At 39.9% G+C, this 24,976-nt stretch overlaps 1 protein-coding gene across 1 annotated transcript in view; it reads right to left on the reverse strand.

The window, feature by feature from the left end:
* Positions 1–14,798, reverse strand: part of CRYBG3 (crystallin beta-gamma domain containing 3) — a 68,260-nt gene extending 53,462 nt beyond the window's left edge. The window contains exon 1 of the mRNA XM_059821352.1: positions 14,641–14,798. Coding sequence (XP_059677335.1) covers positions 14,641–14,798 — 158 coding nt within the window. The remainder of the gene's footprint in view (positions 1–14,640) is intronic.
* Positions 14,799–24,976: the final 10,178 nt, after the last annotated feature.

The raw sequence follows: 24,976 nt of genomic DNA on the forward strand, positions 1-24,976 counted from the left end.
TGCACGCAACACTATTTTCCTCCTTTTTCTGCTCTACCTAAATATGGGTTTGTGTGACAAATGATACGTACACTACCTTTTACTGAAAAAGCCAACTTAAACTATAAACAAAAAGTAGATGTTACTATGATCAACTTCTATCATTTGCTTTCTACTAGACAATGGAATTACTATTTACAAATGCCACTGCAAGTCAACACTTGCAGTGACAGAAATAAGCATACTTTTGTGAAGATGTTACACCCTACTAAAGCAGGCCTACACTTCAAAACTGAAAAAACCCCACGGTACTAATGTTCATTAAAATATTGAATTGAAATTTAAATTTTTATCCAAGCTCTCTATACACTGTTAAGAAACAGGACTAGGGAAAGCAAACCATATGGAGAAAAGAAAGCATACAACAGGGAATGATTTCTGAACCACAGGGTAGTACGGAAAGAGAGTGAATGGAGATCAGGTAAGGATGAAGACTGCTTGAATGCTGGAAGAAATAACAAAATGAAAAGCCTAGAAATGTGACAAGGACTTGGTAGATCTAGCCATTCATCAGTCTTAAATTTAGTAGCAAAAAAAGTGAATGCAAAAACTAACAAACAAAAGAATCACCATGGAAAAGCTGTGACCCTGATCCTTCACTGCTCTTTCTGATATACTAAGGGTAAATTCAGAGCCTGTCACTTTCAATTTTCTGAAAAGGCAGTTTTTCCTCTTTCTTAAAACTAACAGACATCACAAATACTCACATTTCTTTCTAATGCTTCTGTCCTTTCCCCCTATTTTTTTGTTGGTTAAAGAATTCTCGCAAAAATCACGCAGTGACAATATGAATGTGACCATCAGCTTTTCTATTCTTCACCTTAGGACAAAGCAGATGCTTAGACTGTGCTTAAACTCCATTCTGCCTCAGCCCCCACCGAAACTAAGAACAAACCTTTTCAAACTCTTACCCAGTCTGACCCTTTGTCTGCTAACCTGGTGGCTGGAAGTGGCCATTCACCTGCCTGGGAAATTGTCATACTCCTTTCAGAAGAGTCTCTTGAAAAAAAGAGCTAAGATTTTGATTTCTAATATAAAAACATTGAAATAGGCTAAAAATCTTACAAGCATTTTAAAAAGCTCTGCAGCTTACCATTAGTTCATGCTTCTTGAGAAGTTATTACAGCTCTAGAGTTGAGGACAAATAATTTAAGTGAGGAATAGAACATAAGTTTACTAAGGACAACTGAACAGCAAAATAAATAATTTTGTTTATTTGAGTATCATTGAGTAACTGTAACTTCAAATATTGTCTGAATGGATTTTGAGTATGTATTATCTCAAAAGGTATGGAAGAATATAAAAATGGAATGGATTTACCAATCTAAATTAGAATCTCTTTTCTGTCAAAGTTTTAGAGGTCCAGATTCTTACTTCAATATTCATTTTATTGTGGAGAGGGAACTTAATACTATTTAAAATTACAAGTAAACTCCCTCCTTGTGCAGTATTTGAATGTGCAAAGAGTGTAAACGGACTAAAAGTGAAATTATTCATATCCATAAATATTAAAACTGAGATATAAACACTCATTTATATGCATGTTTTACATTACCAAGTATATTTAGGCCAATGACAAAATATCTGAATATGGGAACTTAGACATTGTGAGAACTTGAAAATTAAGTTTGTATTGGGATTAAATTCATTGTAATCCCTGATGAAGGCTACAGCAGAATCTCAATATAGGTTTTATCAGCCAGCTAGATTAAGTTATAGAGGAAACAGGAAAGTTGTATATAAACACCATGTCTCCCGAGCACCTGCAAAATTAGATGCCTACATTTAGTCTTCTATACCACCAGCTTGGTTTCCAGATATACCAACAGCGGTAGCTGCTAAACACACACACACACACCCCAGTTGTTTAAGTTGCTGTCTTCAGCATTCACACCTCTTCAAAGAAACATACACATCTCTGAGTGGAAGAAAACAAAACACAGCTAGAGAAAGGATAGTAGAGAAAAAACATAAATGATTTTTTTTTTTTTTTTTGCTTTCCTTTAAAAAAAAAAATCACCTTATTTTCCACTTCCTTACAGAAAACTTTCTTCTACATTAGAAAATATTTTCCAAAGCTCCAGAGATCCTAAAAATCTTAGGGGAAGGATTTGTTGAGTTCTATAGTACACTATATTCACTCATCATCAGTCACAGCCATAATAAAAATAAGTCTTAAGAATGTAAGACCTGATCATGCTCTCATTCAGAATTAACCTTACTGAGTAACCTCTCCTATTTCATGTAAGTCAGAATGGGATCAAAATGTTTTAGATAATCACTATTAAGCTTTTACAAAATCCATCAGCTCTCCCACACTTTGGCCAACCTTAAAAGTAAAAGTCAGTCTACAACCGTCCTGAATCCAGATAAAATTTCTTTCAAGAAAACAAACAGAATACAGGTTGGCACCAATCCTCCAAACAAGTTTTATGGATTCTTGAAAATGAAAACTGTCATGATATGTGTTTAAAGTGAGCACAGTAATGGTATTGCAAGGTACCAAACACTCATTTCCACCCCAATCAAGGCATTATTTTGAATAAACGACTTGATGACAATTAACTTTTACTGAGCATCTTTCATTCTGCTGTTGATATTTTGCCTGATATGCAGTGGGAAGGATTCAGAATTTATCTGTAAACATGTGGCGAGAACTAGTGCTCTTACACAAACCTGGAAAATGTCCTTCCATTTGCCTCCCACATCCAACTTTGCCTTCAAATTTCTCCCATGAACTCAGCAATTCTTAATCCCAAAGCATCCAGAAATGGGATAAATAAGTTAGTTTTACAGAATATTGCCTATACAGGGATGACAAGGAGAACCCAGCATGATAGGGTCCTATATCAGCATTGATTTTTAGCCATGGATCCCAACAAAAAGTTATACCACTTATACCGTGGTCAGGCAAAACAAACACACTCAGAAATTTCTCTTTGCCTACGTGGAGCCTCTTATCCTTTTTCCCAATTCTTTTTGCTCTCCAGTTGCCTTCTAAGGGAATTTTATGCTCTGATTGATCAATCTGAAGTCTGAGCAAGACCCAGAGCAATCTGCCCCATGGAGCTCTGTGCACAAACCCAATCCTGACTGGCACCAGCTACAGCATCACTTCAGCTGCAGAGCCTCATCCTGTAGTTGGCCTCTGCCAGTGTCTCCTAACAGACAGCTCTGCTTTCCTGCAAACTTGCATCTACCAAGAGTTTCTGCAGTGAATGCTATTTTAAGAGGGAACCAACCTCTCCTCCACAGACATGGCAACGTCAGGACGTCTGACCTTTGATACAGAAACTGCTGCTCAGCATATTATAAAAAATCTGCCAACAGACCTTTTAGTCCTAATGCATTTACTTTTAGAGCACACAGAAGCGGGTTCAATCTGAATGCTCATATGCAACAACAAGACATTTAAAAAATGAAAACCCATGTTCCTATGTGGCAGCAGCAATTCAGCTGGAAGTCTTATGAAACACATTTAGAAGGAGGCTGTGTCACAGAAAATCTTTTCAAAGTGTCACTAGAGACTTGTTTCATAGACATGTAAAGTAACAATTCATTTCTGATCACCAAAAGAGTAAGTCAGTTCAGAACTTACCTTAAAAACTCTTTGCAAATTTTTTTTTTTCAACTCACATGAGGATACAGATGAAAGTCTGATTATACACAGAACCCAGTCTGTATTCTGTCACATATTTCAAACAGTGGGAGATTCCTTCTTTCCCTTCTTCACAGGAAGCTATTAAATTCCCTATAAAGCCTTAATTCAGTTTCACAAAAGACTGTTTGACAGCAACAAGAGACGATGTAAACATGAGTTAAGTTAAATTTGTCAAAAGTAGGTGTTTGTAGAGATTTCTTCTATTCTGAAAGAGAAATAAAAAGTTCAAGGGAGTCTAACTCAAGGAGGAGAGGGGAACATCTTTTGGCATCTCCTATGACAGACATCTTGTGTAACTTGCCCAAAAAGTGGCATTAGTTATAAAACAATCTTGTTGGTTTTGAAGCCCTGAAGCAGGAGGAAACCTACTACTTCACATGCCTCATCTCAGTGCATCTATAAAGACTACATTGTTCGCATCTTTCTCAAGTGTATGTCATCAAGATGGTGACCCCTCCAATCTTCATATATTTGTACCATACGATAATGCAGAAAGCAGACAACCCTAGACTGTTTTCAAAAAGATGGAGGAAGATCACACAGCATGATACAGCACTACATGGGTACAACATCTCAGATGCCCAGCCAGCACAGCTTCATTTGCACAGCATGACATCCACGCTAGAAAGCCGTTACAACCAGCATCACTGCTTAGCTCCTGGCTCCCAAGCTCAGGCCCAGCAGTGCCGAAGCGTAAGCATACTGCTGGCTGGCCTGTTTCTTCAGCATGCAACACTTGGCTCTCCCAAAACATGCAATGGCCATTTTTTTCCTCATATCTCACTCTTCCAGCTATTTTCTCCCCAGCCCAGCAGTCTCCTGCTTTTTCAAGCATACATGTGCATGTTTCCCCTAATCTCCTCTCACAGACCGCTCAGAAGTAGGTCCCAGAGCAGAGAGATCTGCAGGCTACAGGCTGAAAATCACTGATCTAAATCAGTATATGTCTCTTGTGGTTCCTGTCTACCCCTCCCTGACTTATTTTAAAATTATGCTATTGTTTATTTTAATTTTTTCCACTTAGCTTCTTTTCTACTGCATACTTAACTGGCAACTTTTTTTTAATTATGTTAATGTCCTTTGTCTGGAAACAACTGTCTTAAAGTCACTTTGAAAAACCTTCTGGTGGAATCCAACTTACTCAGCCAGCTGGTTTCTACACTCTTGTCAGATATTCATAAATGGAAAAAATAAAAGCCTTACTGAAAAAAAGACACTGTGGGCTAACTGAAAAGTTGCCATATACAACTTAGATGAAAGAAAATAATGTTTTAGCCAGAGGGGATAGCTTCATGATTTAAATCTGAAGTTTGAAATACTAGGGTCCTGGGACTTCACAATGTACATTTCGAAAGGTCAAAAGTTTGGTTGAACAAAGTGATTTGCACACAGTTGGTTCTGCAGGAAATTTCAAAGCTAAATTTTCCATAAGGACAATTAGAAGTTGGTGACAATTTTAATAAAACCAAATGTAGACTCTGTGACCTTGGAAGAAATACTTTTCCTTCCCCTTACCCTTCGTGGTACTACTTCTTGATTACCTTCCACATCTGGGAAAGCAACCCTATTCTTTGAGTCTGAAGGAAGAAGCACAGATCGAGGCTGACCCGAAACACCCGCAGCTGCAAGCAGCACAAAGGGCCTGGGATCGCTCCTGGCTCTTAGCTGCCATCTTTCCCCAGTACCTGGCAGCAGCCAACCTTTCTGCTCCATACCTGTGGGAAGTATCCATGCACACCTACCTGCCCCCCCCAGTAGTTCAGCCAGCTACCCCTCCTTTCCCCTCTGTCACGCTCAGATATTCAGGTGCTCAAATGCCTTTGACCTGCCTCTTCCAGGGAGCACGGACAAGCACGGCCTGTGCGGCCTCTGCAGCTGTTTGCCACGTGCTGCCTCATGCTGACATGCAAGGAGGGGTTATAAAATGCTGCAAATCCCAACAAAAAGCAAATCGCATTCACAAGCTGGATGGCACGAAGTTACCTTGTGAGAGACAGCCTCACCTTCAGGCGCAGAGCTGTAATATGGGCTGGAAAGGACTGTGGGAGATCATCCAGTTCAACCCCTGCTCCAAGCTGGGCCAACTAGATCAGGGTGCTCGGAGCCTTGCCCTACCACTTCCGAGCACCTCTGAGGATGGGCCTTCAGGACAGGAGCCCTGTGCACATGCCCCAGGGTCTGACCACCCTCATGGTGAAAACACTTCTCCCTATATCCCATGTTCCTGTTGCCTCTTGTCCCAACAGCGCATGTCTCTGAGAGGAGTCTGCCACCATCTCCTCTAAGGCCTCCATGAGAGAGCTGAGGACAGCAGTAAGGTCTCCCCTTAGCCTTCTATTCTTAAGGCTGAAGCAAGCCGCTCCTCTTGGCCTCTCCTCATACGTAATGAAGAACTGAAGCTAGGACATCCCTCTGCTCTCAAGCAAGAGTGTAGCTTCAGATGTGTTAAGGCAACAAAAGGGCTTGACTTCGGGACGCCAGAAACAAAGATACTATTCTTCCCTTTCACGTACACCGATGCTAGGGGGAGGCAGGCAGATGTATCAGCAGGAGATTATACTGGGACCTGCCTATGAGCATTACACAGGTGCTGTGTGTGCTCTGAAGAGGCAGCCAAAGGTGAACATGTGTTCTAGCAGCCCACCTGCCTACTTAAGGCCGGAACACAGTGATACCCTCTCTCTGATGCTACTTACCACCCCAACAACAGTAAAGATGAAGGTGTGAGGATTAAGCCGTTAATGACAAGCAAAGGCCTACGAGGCCTGAACAATCACATTGTAGGTAGCTCCTTAACTTCAAAAATCACACTGTGAAATGCTGTTTCTACAAAACAGTCTCTATTAATCGAATACATTGGGGGTGTTGGTCGACAGCCGGCTGAATATGAGCCAGCAGTGTGCCCAGGTGGCCAAGAAGGCCAACAGCATCCTGGCTTGTATCAGAAATGGTGTGGGCAGCAGGAGCAGGGAGGTGATTGCACCTTTGTACTTGGCACTGGTGAGGCCGCACCTCGAATCCTGTGTTCAGTTTTGGGCCCCTCACTACAAGAAGGACATTGAGGTGCTGGAGCGTGTCCAGAGAAGGGCGACGAAGCTGGTGAGGGGTCTGGAGCACAAGTCTGATGAGGAGCGGCTGAGGGAACTGGAGTTGTTCAGTCTGGAGAAGAGGAGGCTGAGGGGAGACCTCATCGCTCTCTACAATTACCTGAAAGGGGGTTGCAGAGAGGTGGGTGTTGGTCTCTTCTCCCAAGTGACTAGTGACAGGACAAGAGGAAATGGCCTCAAGTTGCGCCGGGGAGGTTCAGGCTGGATATTAGGAAAAATTTCTTTACTGAGAGAGTGGTAACACGCTGGAATAGACTGCCCAGGGAGGTGGTGGAGTCACCATCACTGGAGGTATTCAAGGAACGTGTGGACGTGGCATTGTGGGACATGGCTTGATGGGCATAGTGGTGTGGTTTTTTGTTTGTGGGTTGTTTTTTTTTTTTTTTTTAGGTTGGACTTGATGATCTTACAGGTCTTTTCCAGCCTTAGTGATTCTGTGATACATTGCACAGCTGAACAACCCTATTAAAAAAGTTCAGTGGAAAAAACGACTCAGTGAATTAATTTTTAGCTTAATTAATTTAGCTCAATTTTGCATCATGCATCTGTTATGAATTACTCTTAAACTAAGAAGCTTTCATCCTTCAGAAACACAGAAATCTTTGCTTTAGTGCCAACAAGAACCTTTCCTTTGGCCCATGTCCCAGCTCTGGGCACATACCCTTCTCCGGCAGGCAGGCCTGGGCTTGCATTTCTCCTACAGCAGAGCCCTGAAATTCACCCACCCCACTGTTGGAATGGGTTGCTAAATCTCAGCATAGCACCTATCTTGATAAGGTCTCAAGTTGACCCACATGGGCTTGGGTTCTTGTCAAAATTTGGAAGTCTGCAGGTAGTGTTAAAGGGTACCTTGTTCAAATCAAGGTATGTGTAGAGATGTGTCTGGAAGAAAAGATTTACGAACAATGAAGCTGCCTCCTTTAGTGACCTAACACTAAATCCTTCCATGGCAGTTTGGGTATACCCCTGCAATCACTGCTGGAGGCCTCCCTCCACAGTTCACAAAGAGAATTATGGGCAGGATGATCCTGATCCTTCCCCAGGACAGCCTTCTGAATCAATTTTGGGCCATATCTGGCTGTCCTAGAAGGGTGGAGTTACCCACATAGTTTATACCCCTCTTAAGCAGTAGCAGGTCCCTCTCAGCAACGACTCCCTGTCCATCTGAGCACCAGCAACTGAACACCACTGCGCTTCCACGGTTGGTTTCTGAAGGCAGAAGCCAGAAAGCCATCAGAAGATAAATTATTATGTCCCCCTCCTCCTTCCCCATTTCCCCACCCCAAGGTGCATACCTCTGCCCACCCCCCACCCCTCCCGCTCCTCCTTGTGCTGCTTCAAGTGTCTGTGTAGCAAATTGCATCAGGGAATTAAGACCAGAAGTAACCGACCTAGGTCCAAACAGCAGCGCTTGCAGGCATGCAGGGCACGTGCTGGCAGGACCACCCGGGGTCCACAGCTGTCTTGGTGTTCCCCAGAACCACCACCAAGGCAACCTCTTACTACAAAGGGAAGCAGCTGTCTCTCCCATCTCTGACAGGCTGCATATTACTATATAACTGTATATATTTGTCTGTACAATGGGAATCTTTAGCAAGTATTATTATAAATAGAAGTAATCAGCACAGTGCTCTTGTTTTCCTCTTACCGTCATCACCCAACAGATGCTTTCAAAGATGGATGGACAGTGCTATGCTGTGTGTACACTTATGGTTTTAAATGTTCAGGTCCTGTATGTAAAATAGGTCCTGGGTAGGCAGTTACAGAGAAGAACATGGCTCTGATCACAAGACGGATTTGATTTCAACAAACGCAGCAGCAGCAGCTTTCCCACTCTTCTACATTATTCCTCAGGAATTACCTGGCGAGACCATCACTTGGAATTAAGTGATTTAATTTCCGTTCATTTACTCTTGATTGTCTGCCAAAGTCATCTATAGGGACAGAAGAATGCTGCCACTACTGACTGAATCAAAACCACAACACACAATCCATCAGACAAATTAAGGGCTATGTTTCTGTATCATCATAAGCCTGCATCTGACCAGTAACACAAAGGTAAATGACAAGCTCTGAAACAGACATGTTAACCAGAATTATGTAGACCTGAAGGATTTTATCAGATGTATTTCTAACAGAGCAAAATAAAAGGACAGGATTTTTGACAGTACTAAGATGGGAAATACCACACAATTAGAGGTATAGCAACAGGTTTACTAGACTTTAAAATAAAAAAAACCACCAAGCAACCCCTCACAAAACCCAACAATGTATAACACACTAGAACTGTAAACGGTCTGAAATTAGTCTCTCCTCAAGGCTACATCCCTTTCTGAATGAAATAGCCTGCAATGCTCTTGCTAAACTATTATGAGGACTTGGCTACTGGTAGGGTGCAAAGTGTAAAAGCATAACTGTTTTGAGCATTTGGTTTTTGAAATCACCCCCTCTCCTCTTCTACCTACAGTTATAAAATCCTTGCAGTTGTGGGGTTGGGAATTCTTTCTCACTTCCAAGTCCACAAGGTTCATAACAGAAGGGAGAAGTCAGGATCTTAAATTGTTTGTTGAACTGGGGTATTAGCATCTTAACCACTGGTCAGGATTTTATAATCAAAACAGTTAGAGTGGGTACAACTTTGATTTTCATCTCATCAACTGTGTTCAGCAATGCAATAAGGCTTTGTGCAGTTTCACAAGTACTATTGTTCTGAACATCACTATACGCAACATCCACTTATTGTTACTGGATGCTAGAAAAATAAAAAAATCTACTAGAAGATAGGCAAATGGCAAGCAGTCAATAGAACACATCTGGGTCATTAGTCTTTTTTTTTTTTTCTGGGGGGGGAAAAAAAAGGAAAATAAATTGTCACAGCTGTGTTCTCAGTCACCTGTAGAGAGTACTGCCTATTACCACAACTGGTATTCTTGAGAAGACGCCAGTATTCTCAGGAGTCTTAGAGAAACAGCTTCAACTTTGAAGCCAAATCATTGCTTGTTAGTGAAAGGCAATATATGTGTAAGTGAAAGAATTTTACATTATAGGAAAGAAAGTGGGGGCAAACCCATGTTTTATATTTGTCACCTACTTTATGAAATCTTGATCTTTCTCATGTAGACTTTCAGTGGTGAGAAATGAAGTACATCCCCACTGTTCCATGGTTTTATTTTTAGGGCTTATTTCATCAGTTAAAGGTTGGCTTTTAACATCATTAAGAAGGAGCGCAAAGGCTAAAACTAAACATGAACTTTTCACTTTTATACTTACCCCTCTGCCACTGGGGACTATTCTACACAAAAGTTGCTATCTTACCCAAGTAAGAGATTTTTCTGCATTTAGTAGCAAATACCTTACTTTGCATTTTTCTTTTCCACTTATAGCCAAATAAGCATTACTTCAAAACTGTAATTTATATTTTACCGACCTCACCCCTTCATCATTAACCTTTTATAGAACACTGGAAGCCCAATTGCTTGCTTCATTTCTCAACGGCAAGGAAATCTTCAACCATCCCAGACAAATAGAAGACTAAGGGATGCAATAACTGAAGACTTATCCAACCCAACTCTCCTTACCCATCTTCAGTGCTGCAATTATGTTACTGTCCACAGTAATCGTTGTCTAGAGACTATGCCACATTTATCACGGTTTTGTCCTCTGTGCTCCTCCTTTACCACTTGCCACTGTCTGGATTAAAGGAGCAGAAGCCCTTAAGGTACAATTACCTCTGAGCCAACCAGCCAGGGTGATGAAGGAATAACACGACCTACACATTTTGTCCCTCACAAACACGTACTCCACAGACTGAGCTCATGAATTCCGCTTTCATTGCCTCAAGGCCTAGAAACCAGTCTACCAAGTGCCGGGCTGCCCACTGAGAGCAGTCTACAGGTCAGAGCAGTCCGATTTCCTTGTATTTTGCAAAATATGCTTTAAGGATATGAGGTCAATGAAGTTGTCTGGGTAGAGGCACCTGAGACCATTTGGTAGGTATTTTAGTTCTGAAAGGTTGTTTGGTTTGGTTGGTTTTTTTCAAACAACTCTAATGGGGATTATGCAATCTAACAACCGTCCCTCTTTCACTTATCATTGCAACTTCCTCCCTAACCACAGATAACCTCTCATTTAATATTTAACAGTAGTTTAGAATGAACAAATTCATTTAAATGGTCCTCATGACAAAGGAAACAGTTGTAAGATTAATAATGCAGTGGTCTTAAGGATTTGTAAAGCCCTCAGCTTCAATTTGCCTCTACATTAAATGCTAAAATTGCAGTTTAACATAACAATCAATGGAATCAATAGTACCTTTGAATTTATATGGATCACTAGCATGTCTCACCTGTCTTTTGGGATCCAATCTTCAAGAGATCAGCAAAAGACCATGTTCACACTATCCTTTCCCTTCATGGTATCCACGAATCTTCCTGGATTTTTGTGCTACATCTTTTCCCCCCATCACTATTCATGTGCTTTTAGCACCCACTTCCAACTACTTCTTAGTACTTTCTACAAAATTATCTCGCCAATCGTCAGGAATCAGGAGCACTTTTACAGTTTAACTATGCTAAATGAATACCAGTTAGTTAATATTTGGTAAGGAAGCTAGCTAGTACTGAAAAGAAAAAAGCTGCTCGACATCCTTTAAACTTTTATAAACTAAAAGAGAACAAACGCAGCATAATCACTTCCATAACAAAGAGGTATCCTTGGTTCAAACTTTTTAAAAGGTAAACAGTGCAAACTTCTGCTTCTGCATTGTCATTTCAATTTCGCTTTACTAATTGCTTCAGAAACACAATTCACAATGTGTAGTCAGGCAGAGAAAAACATACACAAGAGTTACGCAGAGAGTGTCTAACTTGCTCATATCCTGAGCCAAAAAGGGCAGAATGTACACTGCACTTTTGAGAATGAGGTTAAAAGGAAAATGACTGGTTTAAAGTTTGCCCGATTTTACAACAGCTACAATGAAAATACCACAAATTTTCTTCCATTTAAAAAAGTCATTTGCCATGAAAAAACTTCATTCTGTATATAGACCAACTTACCCCTACCTCCAAACTAGTAACACACATTTTTATATGCTTGCCTGACCATGAGACAGGTAAACTATACTGAGAAAAATCCACACTGATTTGCATAGGTTATCTAACAATATAGGACAATGTCAAAATATGGTCAACTGAAAATGCCAACTGCAACTCTGATTTCAAGAAAACCAAAATAATTCAAAAACACTTGCACAGAGGAAGGAGGTCACTTCAGTGACACCTTCCAAACTCTGTAAGCTTTTATTAATGCCAATCTTATTAATCCACACTGTTCTGAAGAAGAATTCACAAGAAGCAGATGAAGACTGAGACCTCTGACCCTCTAAACAGTGCATGCAGACTGCCCAGCACCTTACCAGTTTACTGCTCAAGATCTACTCAAATGCAGCAGTATAAAATGAGCAGAGCCGCAAAAAAATCCCAAGACACTCCGTCACTTCCACCGCTCCTATTCAGAGGCCTGTAGGCATCAATAAAACAGGGAAGTCAAACAAAGCTCACGCATACACTTTGAAAAGCCAGCAAAATTCCAGGGTTTCTACCTGGAAGGAAAGATGTGCACCACCTCCTTATTGCATCAACCACGGGACTGGAGGGGAAAAAAAAACCAAAACCAAACCCGAGAAAGACTGACTTTGTAAGGGCTGAGCATGGCTGCCTCTCGTCCACTTATTGACATGTTTAGCTTACCACATAGTGGGCCTTCAGTTCCATCTCCAAGATTCATATTTGTCTGAATAGACAGGAGAGACTCAAAGTAAGTTAAAGGGGTACAGCATGTAAGAGGACTGACTTCATTGAGGAAGAGAGTAAGAAGAAAAAAACTTCATAGAGGACAGACTACCACCGCAAACTGAATAATACAATCAGAAGCTGTGGGTGGAGAGAGCGAGAAAAAGAGCAAACGTTGAAGAAAGTACAGCAGAAAGCATGCTGAGATGCAATATGGAGGAAACTACACCGAATGAAGTAAAAAGTGAAAAAGATCTATTAATGACTACTGTCTTTTTTGACTAAGCTCTCTTTGAGGCAAGGAGTGACTTTTCTTATATCTCTGCATAGCCCCTGGCACAATGACATGCAACTTACCCGCAGGTTTCCAGAGTATACTACAGAAACAGCAAATAGCAGCAAGAGAGTGATACAGCAAGGCAGCCTGTCCAACAGGTTTTAAGAAATACAGAGTTTATTCAGGAACTAAACTGAATAACATAATGCTCCTAGGCCTCTCCAGGTACCAACTAAGGGGAGGAGAAATTTTCTTCTATGTCGATCAATGAAGTGGTGGTGCTGGGCTGCAACATGCAGTTTGGAAAAAGTGTCAGTCAGATGTGTGCTACTACAATAAGAATCTGTAACAAAAACCAGTCGACCACGTCACAGACCAAACCAGAGTACTCACGGGAACACAACCATTATTATTAATTACAAACACTACTGTATTTTGGTGGTGGAAATACAGTCTTAAGTTCACCTAAATAGGTACCACATCCTCTATTCATATCCTGATCAGCCATTACATTTATAATATAAAGGTGAATGACAGATGCCTCAAATCATTAGTCTACTAAATAACAAATAAGGACAGAGTGCTGGAGACATCCCCAATATGGAAGTGAAATTCATTAAGCAGCTACTTTGGGAATATCTCTGACCTCCTACATGGAGGTGAAACACTTCAGATGTCACAGATAAATATACTGAGCACAACTCAAACTAGTTTTAAAACTTAAAAGAAAAAAAAAAAGGTGTTTCTTCTCAGTACATTCTTCCATTCTGCAATACCAGCAGGAGCACTGCAACAGAATTACTGGTTACCCCAAATCATTACTTTCAGCTTAAATTTGAAATAAATATCCTGGGCAGTACTGAAAATCTGAGTAAACATTACTTACAGATTCATTGCCTGTGGACAAGTCCATATTCCACACACCTAACAAAAACTGGACAGGTACCACATGCATACATACACACCTAACTCCAAACTTATGCTGTACTGGCCCACATACAGTCAAATATTCAACATAACAGCTACAATTTGTTTTTGGAATACTATTACCTATGTTTATGCCACGGTCAGAAAGATTTTGTAATATACGGTGTGGACCACAGCCAATGTTTTTGCTTTTCTACTCTCAAACACACATTGGTGCCCTTGGCACCATTTTTTTGGAAATCCTTTTTGGAACTATTACAGGACTCTTAAGGATGTTCCATATTTAGGCTAATTGAGTATTTTCTATAACCTTCTTTACATTACAAGAAAACACCAAAGAACAAGGGGAAACAAAACACAAACAAAAATCACCAAGTCAAATAAACCAGGAAAGACAATTTAAAAAACAAGGAAACCTTACTTGCAGAAGTAAAACCACTGAACTGGTGAGATATAAAAAGGACAAACATTCAAACCTTTATTTAGCCCACAATATAGACAGAAATAAGCTCTTTACACTTTTTTTTTTCAAGCAGATCTACAATACTGAACATATTTCTAAATGCCACATCTTTAACCTCTCTTAACACTTAGACGGATCTACCATAGTCAGAAGATTTCTAGAAAACCTTCTTTAAAGCTGTATTTTGTTGCAGTTGACTTCTCCTCATTTATTTAAGGTAGTTGCTACTAGAGTTTTGCACAAAGTTGAGTCAGGGACACTCCAACCATCCTTAGAAGTGACAGTCATTTGTCATACAGTCAGCAGAACTTAGTCAAGGTAGTTCTGTGCACACCCCCCCCCCCCAAACGTATTTAATACTAAATTATAAAACTTACTTTTGTGCATCTGCAGGTTGTTTCCAGCCTCCTTGCAGATCTTGTGAAATAGCTTTCCCAATATTATTTAAGATGGCATCATCTTTAGTTACAGAATCCTCTTTTATTCCAGCCGTAGAACAGATAGGCTCTTCAATTTTTGGATGCTTTGGCTGCATGTCCTCCGGAAGGGTATTTCTGTTCTGTAAATCCTTTTCACATCTGTTGGGTTCATCTTGGAAGGTAGAGTGTTTAGATTCTACCAAAGAAGATTTTGTTGCAATATTAAATAAGCTTCCAAGAAAATGAAAAAAACCTTCTCGGGGTTGTTTGTCTTTATCTGCTGTTTTGATTCCAGGAGTCAAACTAGGAAGGCTATTAGCCTTTTTCAGTTCCTCCTGGATTTCAGACTTGCTAAGTTCTTCTGTGGAATGGTTATTCTCTTCATTTTGACAAACCTAAGATAAACACAAGAAGCACATAAAGATGTCTCCTGTCATTTTCCCACATTCCCAAATTCCTTCATTTTAATTTGCTCGTATGCATTGTATTCCTTTCAAGCAATCTCTTGTTTAAAGGTTCATTTTAAGATCAAAGCCCTGGGCTCTCTACTTCTCTTTTTGTACTAAAAAGGTCTCTATTCTGCAAAAAGCCAAAAGGACTACATAGGCTAGAAGATTCACAAAGCAGCTGCTGTCGAAGTTAAGTACAGAAGGACAGATGGAGAACAATTGCTTCAACTGGCAGAAAAAATCTGAGGAAGAAGCAAGAAACAAGGAATCTTTCACAACTTCAGACTCTAACCCACTCGAAAAGCACAGCTTCACAAACAATCTATATGCACTTGCGAGATGAACAGTTTTCAGCTTGCAAATATACGCAAGAACACCATAGCAAAACACAAATGTACCATAACCTTAAACATAGGGTAGCTTGCACTTGTAAAACACCCAGGAGAATCAAGTACAGAATTTGGATAAAATGAACTCAACTCACATGCCAGTGATTAATCTTACCTGGTATCTGTAGCAACCAATCCTACCTGCTATCTGTAGCAACCCCATGTTGCACCCTTTGGCCAGCTTTCCTTCAACTCCACAGGCAGTTAGCTGCACAGCTCTATTTTCAAATCTATTTGCAGTCTCACACAGCTCTGTACCATGCTCAAACTGCACAGTTTTCCATACAGCCAAAGTTCTACACACCACTACCTCTGCACCCACAACCTTCTGAACTACCTATCAGCTAACTGAAAATAATTAGTACTAAGGCAGAGCTTCACCTCATTTAAACCACCTGTTCATTTTATCCCTCAACTCAGCTGAGCATATACCCCCGGGGCAAGACAAGCTCTGTTCTTCACCAATTCATGCCCTTGAATTTCCTTGGTGTCAGCTTCTCTTACAGATCCAAGCCCATGCTACTTCTGCCAAGACCATCTGCCCAAAAAGATGATGCAACTTCACTGTTAGACTTCACAAACACCACATGTAACCACGTTTTCAGCTTCACAGTCTGCAAATGCTTTTTCCCTGGACTAAAATTTTCTGGGGAGCACCTCCCCCCAATTCTCACCCTACATAGTGGATACCATATGCCATTGCTGCCTATTTTATCTTTACAGTACAATCCTTGTAATTTCAATCCCTGTTTCAACCCAGTTTATTAAACCAGAATAAAGTTACCCCAGCTTTTCTTAGATGAAATCTATTCTGCTCAACAGGAGTGGGAAAGGAGAACATGAACAAAAAGTCCTATGCAAATTTTAGTGGTGTCAACAATACCTTTGGGTAAGAGTAATTGTTTCAAATTGGGTAACAACTACCCATCCAATTTAAGCAGAAAGCTGCTATTTTCATTAGGTCAGTAATCCTGTTTCAACTTGAAGATGTATTTGTTTTAAGCAATCTGAAATAAGCAAGTAGGCTTACTTGTTAATAGTCCATCTAGGATCACATTAATGATGAAAATGTTTTAATGAACACAGTTTAATCCTTGAGGGACAGCAATTTCTTAAAAACTTTCAAGTTATACTTAGTCATACTGGACCAGTGGGCTTGAATCTTCAAGCAATATTTTTCACCTTTTTCATACAAAGAGTAGATGCAATTGCTTAATATTAAGTGATCAGATGCATGTGTTGAAAATGGAATTGTTTAGGTGAGGACAGAAATTGAATGGCACTAATTTGTCCTTGAGAAATCCATACAACCTCTACTTTCTTCATACAGGCAAGACACTTAACAGTTTAATGTAGTTGTTTAAGTGAACTTTCAATAGTGGGCTAAGTCAAGCCCTAGCCTTTTTTTGTCCCACCTGTGAGAAATCCCACCTGTGAGAAATCCCACCCACTTCCCCACATACTGCACTAATCAATAGCTGATGTGTCATAAAGCAATGTAGTCACCCCTGTAGTATTCAGGGATTTACTACTTTACAAGTCAACTCTACCCAAACTCACCCCTAGAAATGAAGACGACAACAGTGCAGCTTACAGATGTACCACAGTGCTGGCTGGTATCTTCAGTACTAGACAAACTATGCAATTAACATGCAAACCTGGGATGAATCTTTTGAATAATTAACTTCATCTCATAGGAACTAAGTACTTTGCATAAGGAAGTACAAAACAGAAACAAGAAAAAAATTAATTTTCAAAATTTGATAATATATGAATGATTCACCATAGTCAACTTCAAAGTTCTGCTATCACAGAGCTACACCATAGTTTCTTCCTTCACTTTAATACCTCAGCATTCTTCAATACCAGTTTTTGATTCAACTTTAAGTGAGGGAGGGCATTTCTCCCTTGTTCTGTGATTAGTGTCATTCACACAAATTTCTCAGATTTAAAAGAGTATCTCAGTGCAGGAAGTGCACACAAATCTGATTATTTTCTCTGCAGATATAAACATTATAGGCTATAAACATTTATATTAATTACTACAATACCTATGACGTTAACAGCTAAATGCATTAACTATAAAAGAAAATACTACATTTAAAACTTGTCAACAGTATTATGGTTTTTGTTGGGTTTTCTTCTTGTTGTTTGGTTGGTTTTTTTGGGGTTTTTTTAGTCCTTTGTATTCAGGAACTAGTGGGTTTTTTCCTATTAGGAAGTGAGACTTCAAATATGGCTAAATCTCTACATGTGAAATTCTACCCCTAGCAGCTCTGAGACATAATGCTTGTAAAGACTGTGCTTCTTATTTGTAAGCATAATTCATGCCCTGCATGAAAAGCTGTTTTGTAGTCTCTGTTTCCAGAAACAGAAATCTAGTTAGACTTTCCTTCCTCTTTAATCTTCCTTTCCTTACTTAACTTTTGGCAAATCAAAAGAACAGGAAGTTTTAATATACCTTTAACCATAAATAGTGTCTTGCATAAAAAAAGCCCTGGAGAACATTTACACTGTGCTTACTTGAAGATATACATGGATATTAAGATCCAACACAGAAACTATGCAAATCCTTCTTTCTTCCCTTCAATATAATCAATCCTACTCTCCATATATTCTCCCACTGTTCCACTTTGCTATAAAGGACAGCATGAGCTATTGGTGGTTTATCATTTTCCCACAAAATCTCAATTCAGAATTTGAATCACTGTTTCAGGCATTATACAAACAAAACTGTTCCTGCTACAGATTTTGAAGTTTGTATTTTAAGATAATGCCATATTCAAATTACTGAGACAAAAGCACATGATCTGTAAAGCCAGTAAGCCTTTAACACAGCAGGAGCCTTCAGGCACAAGTGCCTGATGAATGCAGCAGTATGATGGCAATTCCACGAGGCAACATCACGATAACTTTCACTTATTATTTCCCATGCTTCTCTCTGAGCTCGTCTCTGACAGAAGCCCCCAGCAAATGCTCAGGGAAAAAAGGCAAGGGCGTAGAGTATACACAAAGTAATCCTTTTTCTGGTATACCCCACCAGTTTTCAACACTTAGGGCCTTTAGTTGACCTCGACAGAGAGGTTGCATCTGTGTCGCAATTAGGCTTGAGCAGTTTGATACTCACAACACTGGAAGAATACCAGTGACTCTTGTATTAGGTACACTTCATGTCACTGGTTAAAAAAAAAAAATAAAATAAATCCTCTTCCAGTGTCACAGCAGTCCGAACAGTTTCTCAGGCTTACCACACAAACAATAGTTTTTGGATGAAAACCTACCTGCCAGATCCCCTTTGAGATCCTTGCTGATGCAAGGAAAAATGTTTTCCTGTCATAGTGTTGTCTTTCTGCTCCTTTTGTATACGGACTGTCACCAATCTTGTCCTTGCCTCCCCCTTCCCACTCTCTGTGAGCTTTCCTGCTTGTGACATGCTTCATAAAGCTTTAATTAGCTTTCATTCCTTTAGCAACTCCTTACTCAAAGTTTCACTGGGCAAGCCCTGGGTAACCTGGCCTGACCTTATAGCTGAGCCTGCTTTAAGCAGGAGGCTGGGATAGATGACATCCTGGGGTCCCTTCAACCTGAATTATCCTATGGTCCTGTGACCTCACATGCAACGAGGCTGGTGCAGAGGGGAAGCTCGGCAGAGTGTGAAACAAGATTATGACTTAAATCAGGTGACTGAAGAGACTGCAGTGATAACTGAAGCTGTATCTACTGTGCATTCAGGTAGGGCGGTCTCACCTTGCTGGAGCAACCGCTGCAGAGAAGCTTGGCAGCTGCGACTCAGAAGACAAGCCCATGATGTCATGTCTCAAGTGTGATTCTCATCTAAGCTTATTTATTCAATGGTAAACTAGGTATCTTTTCCAGGCTGTTATCCACTCCTGACTGTAGCACAGACATACGCCCAAAGCCTAATTGCACCTACGCAGTCAGGCACAGGGCTTGCTAGCAGTGTGAACAGCCCCCCCGCAGTGCAGAGAGCAGCTCCAGTGGCGCACCAGCACCCTGAAGAGTGATTGCTTTGCCAGGTTTGTCTCGCCTCCATACCAGCTGGGAACAGCCGCCCTGGTAGCCACCGTCTCTCAGCAGTCAGGTGGCAAAAGTTCAAATTGCCAGAGGTTCTCATTCGGCAGGGGTTACATCCGTCTGCCAAGAATACAATCTCTTTTATTGCCCTAACAAGTGAATGAAATGAAAACATTAACAGCATTAAAACACAGATCTCCGTGAACAAAGAATTAGCTTCCAGCCACAACATCCAGACATTTTGGATTTCACTCCCCATGAACAAATGCTCATTATGAAGCAGAAACTCCAGACAGCCACATGGAGACCTCCCACAGACCCCCTGTCCTGCTGCGCCGGGAGCTGCTGATGGAGAACACTCTGCGTACCACCCGGATATGCTCATGCACTTTAACGCCATCTCACCTGCAGTTGTGAGAGAAGACGGCCAGCCATCAGGATTTTAGGATCATCATTGATTCACCCCAAGGACCTTCAACAAGCCATTTAACCCCAACATCCCAATTTAGTCATATGAGAAATGGTCACAGCACTACTCCAGAATTTCTGTTTGCTAGCATGTAGAAATAGTTTGAGAGTTTCAGATTAAAGTGTTGGGTGCACAAAGTAGCACATTTAGGCATTGCTACCTCTAATACTGGAAAACCATGTTCTTAGCCTTAGCTTTGACCTTTCAACGTAGCTAAGATGGCTGCATTCCATTTAACAATTATGAGCATCTCATTCCATTTGAACAGTATGTAAACTTTGTCTGCTAAACAAAATCCACAGGGAAATAGCTTGAGTTGCTGGCAGACTAGTACATCCCCACAATGAGTCATTACTTCATATTTTTCAGCAGATTTCCCTTCCCTGGAAGGGATCCTGGTGTAATCTCCCACTTGCTTGCAACGAGTGGGACACACTGAGGTATGTTAAATCCACACACGAAATAAAGCTTTTTTTTTTTTCTTCAACTACTGTGAGGAAAAGTTAGGCATTCTCAATGAACAGGAGGCAATGCATACAGAAACCTAATGAAAAAGAACCAGACACAGTGAGACATAGATTAGAAACAAGACTTGTTTAAGAAAATTGGCATAGTATTAAGAAAAATTCAGGAACAAGTACTATCAGACAGTGCAATAGACGATAAGCAGAGAACTCCCAGAAGTCCACTGTTGCTAGTGTTCATGAAAAAAATGGATTTAAAAAAAAGTGATCAAAATGGGTTTTTCCTATTTATGCCAGTAAATAAGAGTGGTGATGGAAATAATGCAAGCAAGTTCCACCATTGTCAAAAACTGTTTAATCTTAACTAAATAATACCTTTTAAATAATCAGAAAAAGAAAAAACCAAAAGATTAACAAAGACAGCCTTGGGGGTTTGGGGAGATTTAAGTTAAAGGTGAGTTCTGTATCTCTAAAAATAACCAATGTTTTGAACCTCTGAATATTTTGGCTTTTTTATACTGTGGAGTTTTCCTTCCACATCCTCCCTTCTCTGCTTGTTTTGACATGAAAAAAAATTCAGGTCACGACAACCCCGGAAGACAAGAGTAACTAGAAAACTAATGAAATCATGGCATCTTCATAATCAGGAGTAAAAGTTAAGCAACAGGAAGAGACTTTCAGTTAAACTGTATCAGTTTTGCATTTTTAAAAATAAACCTATTTAAATTCAATAACATGTGGAAAGACAACTGCCTCTGTTTAAACTTCAGCACTGGAACTTTAAAAATTTGTTTACACATTTGAATTTTTTAAACACCAAGGAGTCCTTAATGTAGATTTAATTTGTCAGATGAGGAAAGAAAATATGAAACAAACATTCGCTGAAACTCTGGTGTTCTCCTAAAATCTGAGGAAGTATCCAGACTCACCTTCCCTGACAAGAGAACAAAAACCAAGGTGGTAAAGGCGAACACTTCAAATGAAATGGTAGAGAAAAAGAAGGTACAATTTGAAATAAAGTTTCTGCTAGGTCACCTTTATGGGGAACTGTAAACTCAGTGAAAGTCTCTAGAATGACAAAGTGAACTTTATAATTTAAAAAAATTCTGTTTACACCATTTGCAGAATTACTTCAAAATCTCTCCCTTTTGAATTTTCTCCTGAAATTATTGTAAAGCTCTGTTTAAAGATTAAGAATTGGTACTCACTTCTCAGTATGTAACCATCAACTTATTACTACAAGGTCTAGTATGCAGCCAGGGAGAACAGAATTAAATTGTCTGTCTCATTTCTATTCTTTTCTCCAAATTCTCCCAGTATTACCCTTCCATTGTGAAAACATTTTCACTAAAAGGCAAACATGAAATAATTTTTATTCTCATTTACTTGATGATTCCCTGATGTTTGAAAATAAATTAAAAAATAAAGGTGAAATTCACCTTCTCAATGCAGAAGATGTGCAGAAGAAGGCAGTACACTGGGAATGGGGTGAGATAGTGTGATTTCCACCCATACTTATATTCTATTGGCAGGCTATAGCATCTGGCACCACACTTCTGCTCCTCATCTGTCTCCTTGGTGGTTTTCTGTGCCAAACTGACCAAGATTTAAGCCCTTTTTTTTTTTATGCACCCTGAAACAAAGTTCCCTGCTCAAGATCCCTTCTTTGAAGAACTAAAGTAGTAGAGAGGGAAGCACATTTCAGGATCAACCTTTCTAAAAACCTTCAGTAGACAAAGGAATTTAGCAGGACTTTAGATAGGATGATCTTGAAATGTATTCCTGAACACATACAGCTGTTAACACGATTAATTTAGCAAAGCATCCTGGGAAACTAGAAGGTGCTATGTACTTGCCTACAAAATTCCATTTCAACAGAAGTCTACATCATTGCCAAAGAGAAGAAGATCTTCTTTCAAGTTCCACAGGAGAAATCTTGATCACACAAACGCCAAAACCATTTTGGTTTTGTCTTTCACTTGTTGTTGTGGGCAGCAACATCAACAGTTTTTAAAAGTAACTCTCAGGTTTTTCAAAAATTCATGGTTGGCAGTAATAGTCCAATAGACCAGAAGAAATTTTGGTTGCCAGTAATTACACATGGGTTCCACTGTCTTACTCTGAATTAACTGAGGTGATGCTATTGGGAGGAGAAACGTGTATGAGTGTCTGTAGTCAGTGATCTTTTTAGAAAAGTACTGATGGAGTGACAGCCTCCATTTTTAGATACATTGATTTAAAGCATTTTAACTCCCTTGATTCCCAAAAGACAAAGAATCCCTCTCTCTGATTTCTAATTACTAGGTCTAAGACACAGGCATTCAGCAGGCATTCAGACACAGACTGAGCAGACATTACTTAGATAACATACATATGAAATAAAGACAATATAAAATAAAACCATGACAATATGAAAAAACCCCATGCTATATAGAAAAGTATGTGGTTAACTAAGACACTGGGCTGAATTTTGATTTCTAACTTTTTGTAGAACTTAGTACTAATTAGAAAGTCAGAATTAGGGACATTCAGTAAGAACAGCTACATATATATATTCAGCAAGTTCATAGCACTTTTTAAAAAACTTATGTGACTTCACATACTGGATGAAAAATTATGTGACAGGGAATTCCAGAAGAAATTAGGCTGAAAGGAATGTGGCTGGGGAGGTCATGTAGTCTAAGCTCCTGCTCAAAGCAGCTCCAGTTAGAGCAGGGCTTCATCCAGCTGTGTTTTAAGTATTTCCAAGGATAAAGATTCTGCAACTTCTTGGGCAACCTGTTCCAATATCTGACCACTCTTACGGTAAGGAGGGGGGGGGGGGGTGTCGGGAATTCTTATAGGTGACTGGAATTTCCCATGTTCCAACTTGCACCCATTGCCTCTTGTCCTATTTGTTGCAACTCCAAAAAGAATCTGGCTCCATCTTATCACATAATTGCAATCCTTGACATCAAATTTTAATACCATGTCTACCATTTAAATACAGCCATCTTTATGTTACCTTGAAATGAAATTCATGTGAGAAAGCAGGGCTACAGAATAATCTCTTCTCCATGTTCACAGTATACAGGATTACTTGTCAGAGAACAATTAGCAACAGGTTTAATTTGCAGCAAGGAAGCTTTAGATGGGATGTTAAGAAAAAGACTTTCTAATTATAAGGTTTACAAAATCGGTAGAACAATTGTCTGGTGAAGTTGCAGAGATCTTAAGAAATCTCCATCCCTGGAGGTCCTTGAGAACAAGTTAGACAAACTTCTATCAGGTATCACATAGATACAGAGATCTCACCTTGGGGCAGACAAGTGGATTACATAATCTTTGCAGTACTTTCTGCCTCTGTGTTTTCTATGAAGGTTGAGACTGCCCCTGGTTAATCCAGGCAACTAGCACCCAGGCTTGAGCCTATGGGCCAAATTATAAGATATTTAATGCTATTGGAATACTGAAGTCTAAATTATACATTTGGTATATGGTACTTGTACCTACTTTTTCAAACTTTTGCATTTGCCTGACAGAGCTCACGTAGTAATTCCTGTGCTGAGATGCTGAATAATTCCTTCCTCATCAGTGATGGGAGAATGTGCTATTTCCTCCATGCACCGCTACAGGAAGGATATCTGGGGATGATCAGCAGGCAAGTGAATTTGCCTACACTGTCACGGCAAAGCCTTCAGTTGGATGAAAACGTCAGACAGGGCAAGCTTGGGACCTAAGCCATTCACTACTACTGAAACTAACCCAAGCACCTATCACTGCTGCTACTACTACAGCATGGTAATACAGGTAGGAGCCAGGTTAGACTTGTGGCACAAGTGCCTTCCACAACAGTGTTGTGTGATTTCTTCAAAACTATACTAACATGACTTTCTCCAGCACGTGGCTCGCTGCAGCAGCGGTGTTAGCTTTTTTTGGTAGCTGTTCCACACAATCCAACTAATACCTATGTCCCAGTTGTAAACCTCTGTTTTAAGGGCATTACCAAAAGCAAAAGTGTGAAACACTTTTGCAGGAAACACTGTTGCAATATTCCTTTTAAAAACAAAGTCCCTGTAGCGCTAAAAGTGAGGTTAATGTTATACTAATGTGTACTGGACACTACGTAATGCAGATACTTAGAACACTAAACATGAAGTTCAAGAACTGTTTACATCCACGCAACCATCTGTTCAACAATCACATCACTGAAATGGAGCATTTACTCAGAAAGAGCACTGTTTACAGCTCTAATTCAAAGAAACAGAAGCAAACCAAAATCTGTAAATAAATAGCGGTGGATGGTGGTGTACTATCTGTCAATGAATTAATAGACATGGCAAATATATTTCAGTAATATTTTCTTGGAAGTGATCAAATTATGATTAATAAAGTCACCTTGGCACAGAAAAATTAGGCTTCATATTTTCATAAGGTGACTATTAAAATATCTTTTCCTCCCTCTGTGAGCTAAATATTTCATCGCAGGGAAAAAAATAGCAGGGGTAA

Source organism: Gavia stellata, chromosome 1 (assembly GCF_030936135.1).
Source record: "Gavia stellata isolate bGavSte3 chromosome 1, bGavSte3.hap2, whole genome shotgun sequence".
Classification (NCBI taxonomy): Eukaryota; Metazoa; Chordata; class Aves; order Gaviiformes; family Gaviidae; genus Gavia; species Gavia stellata.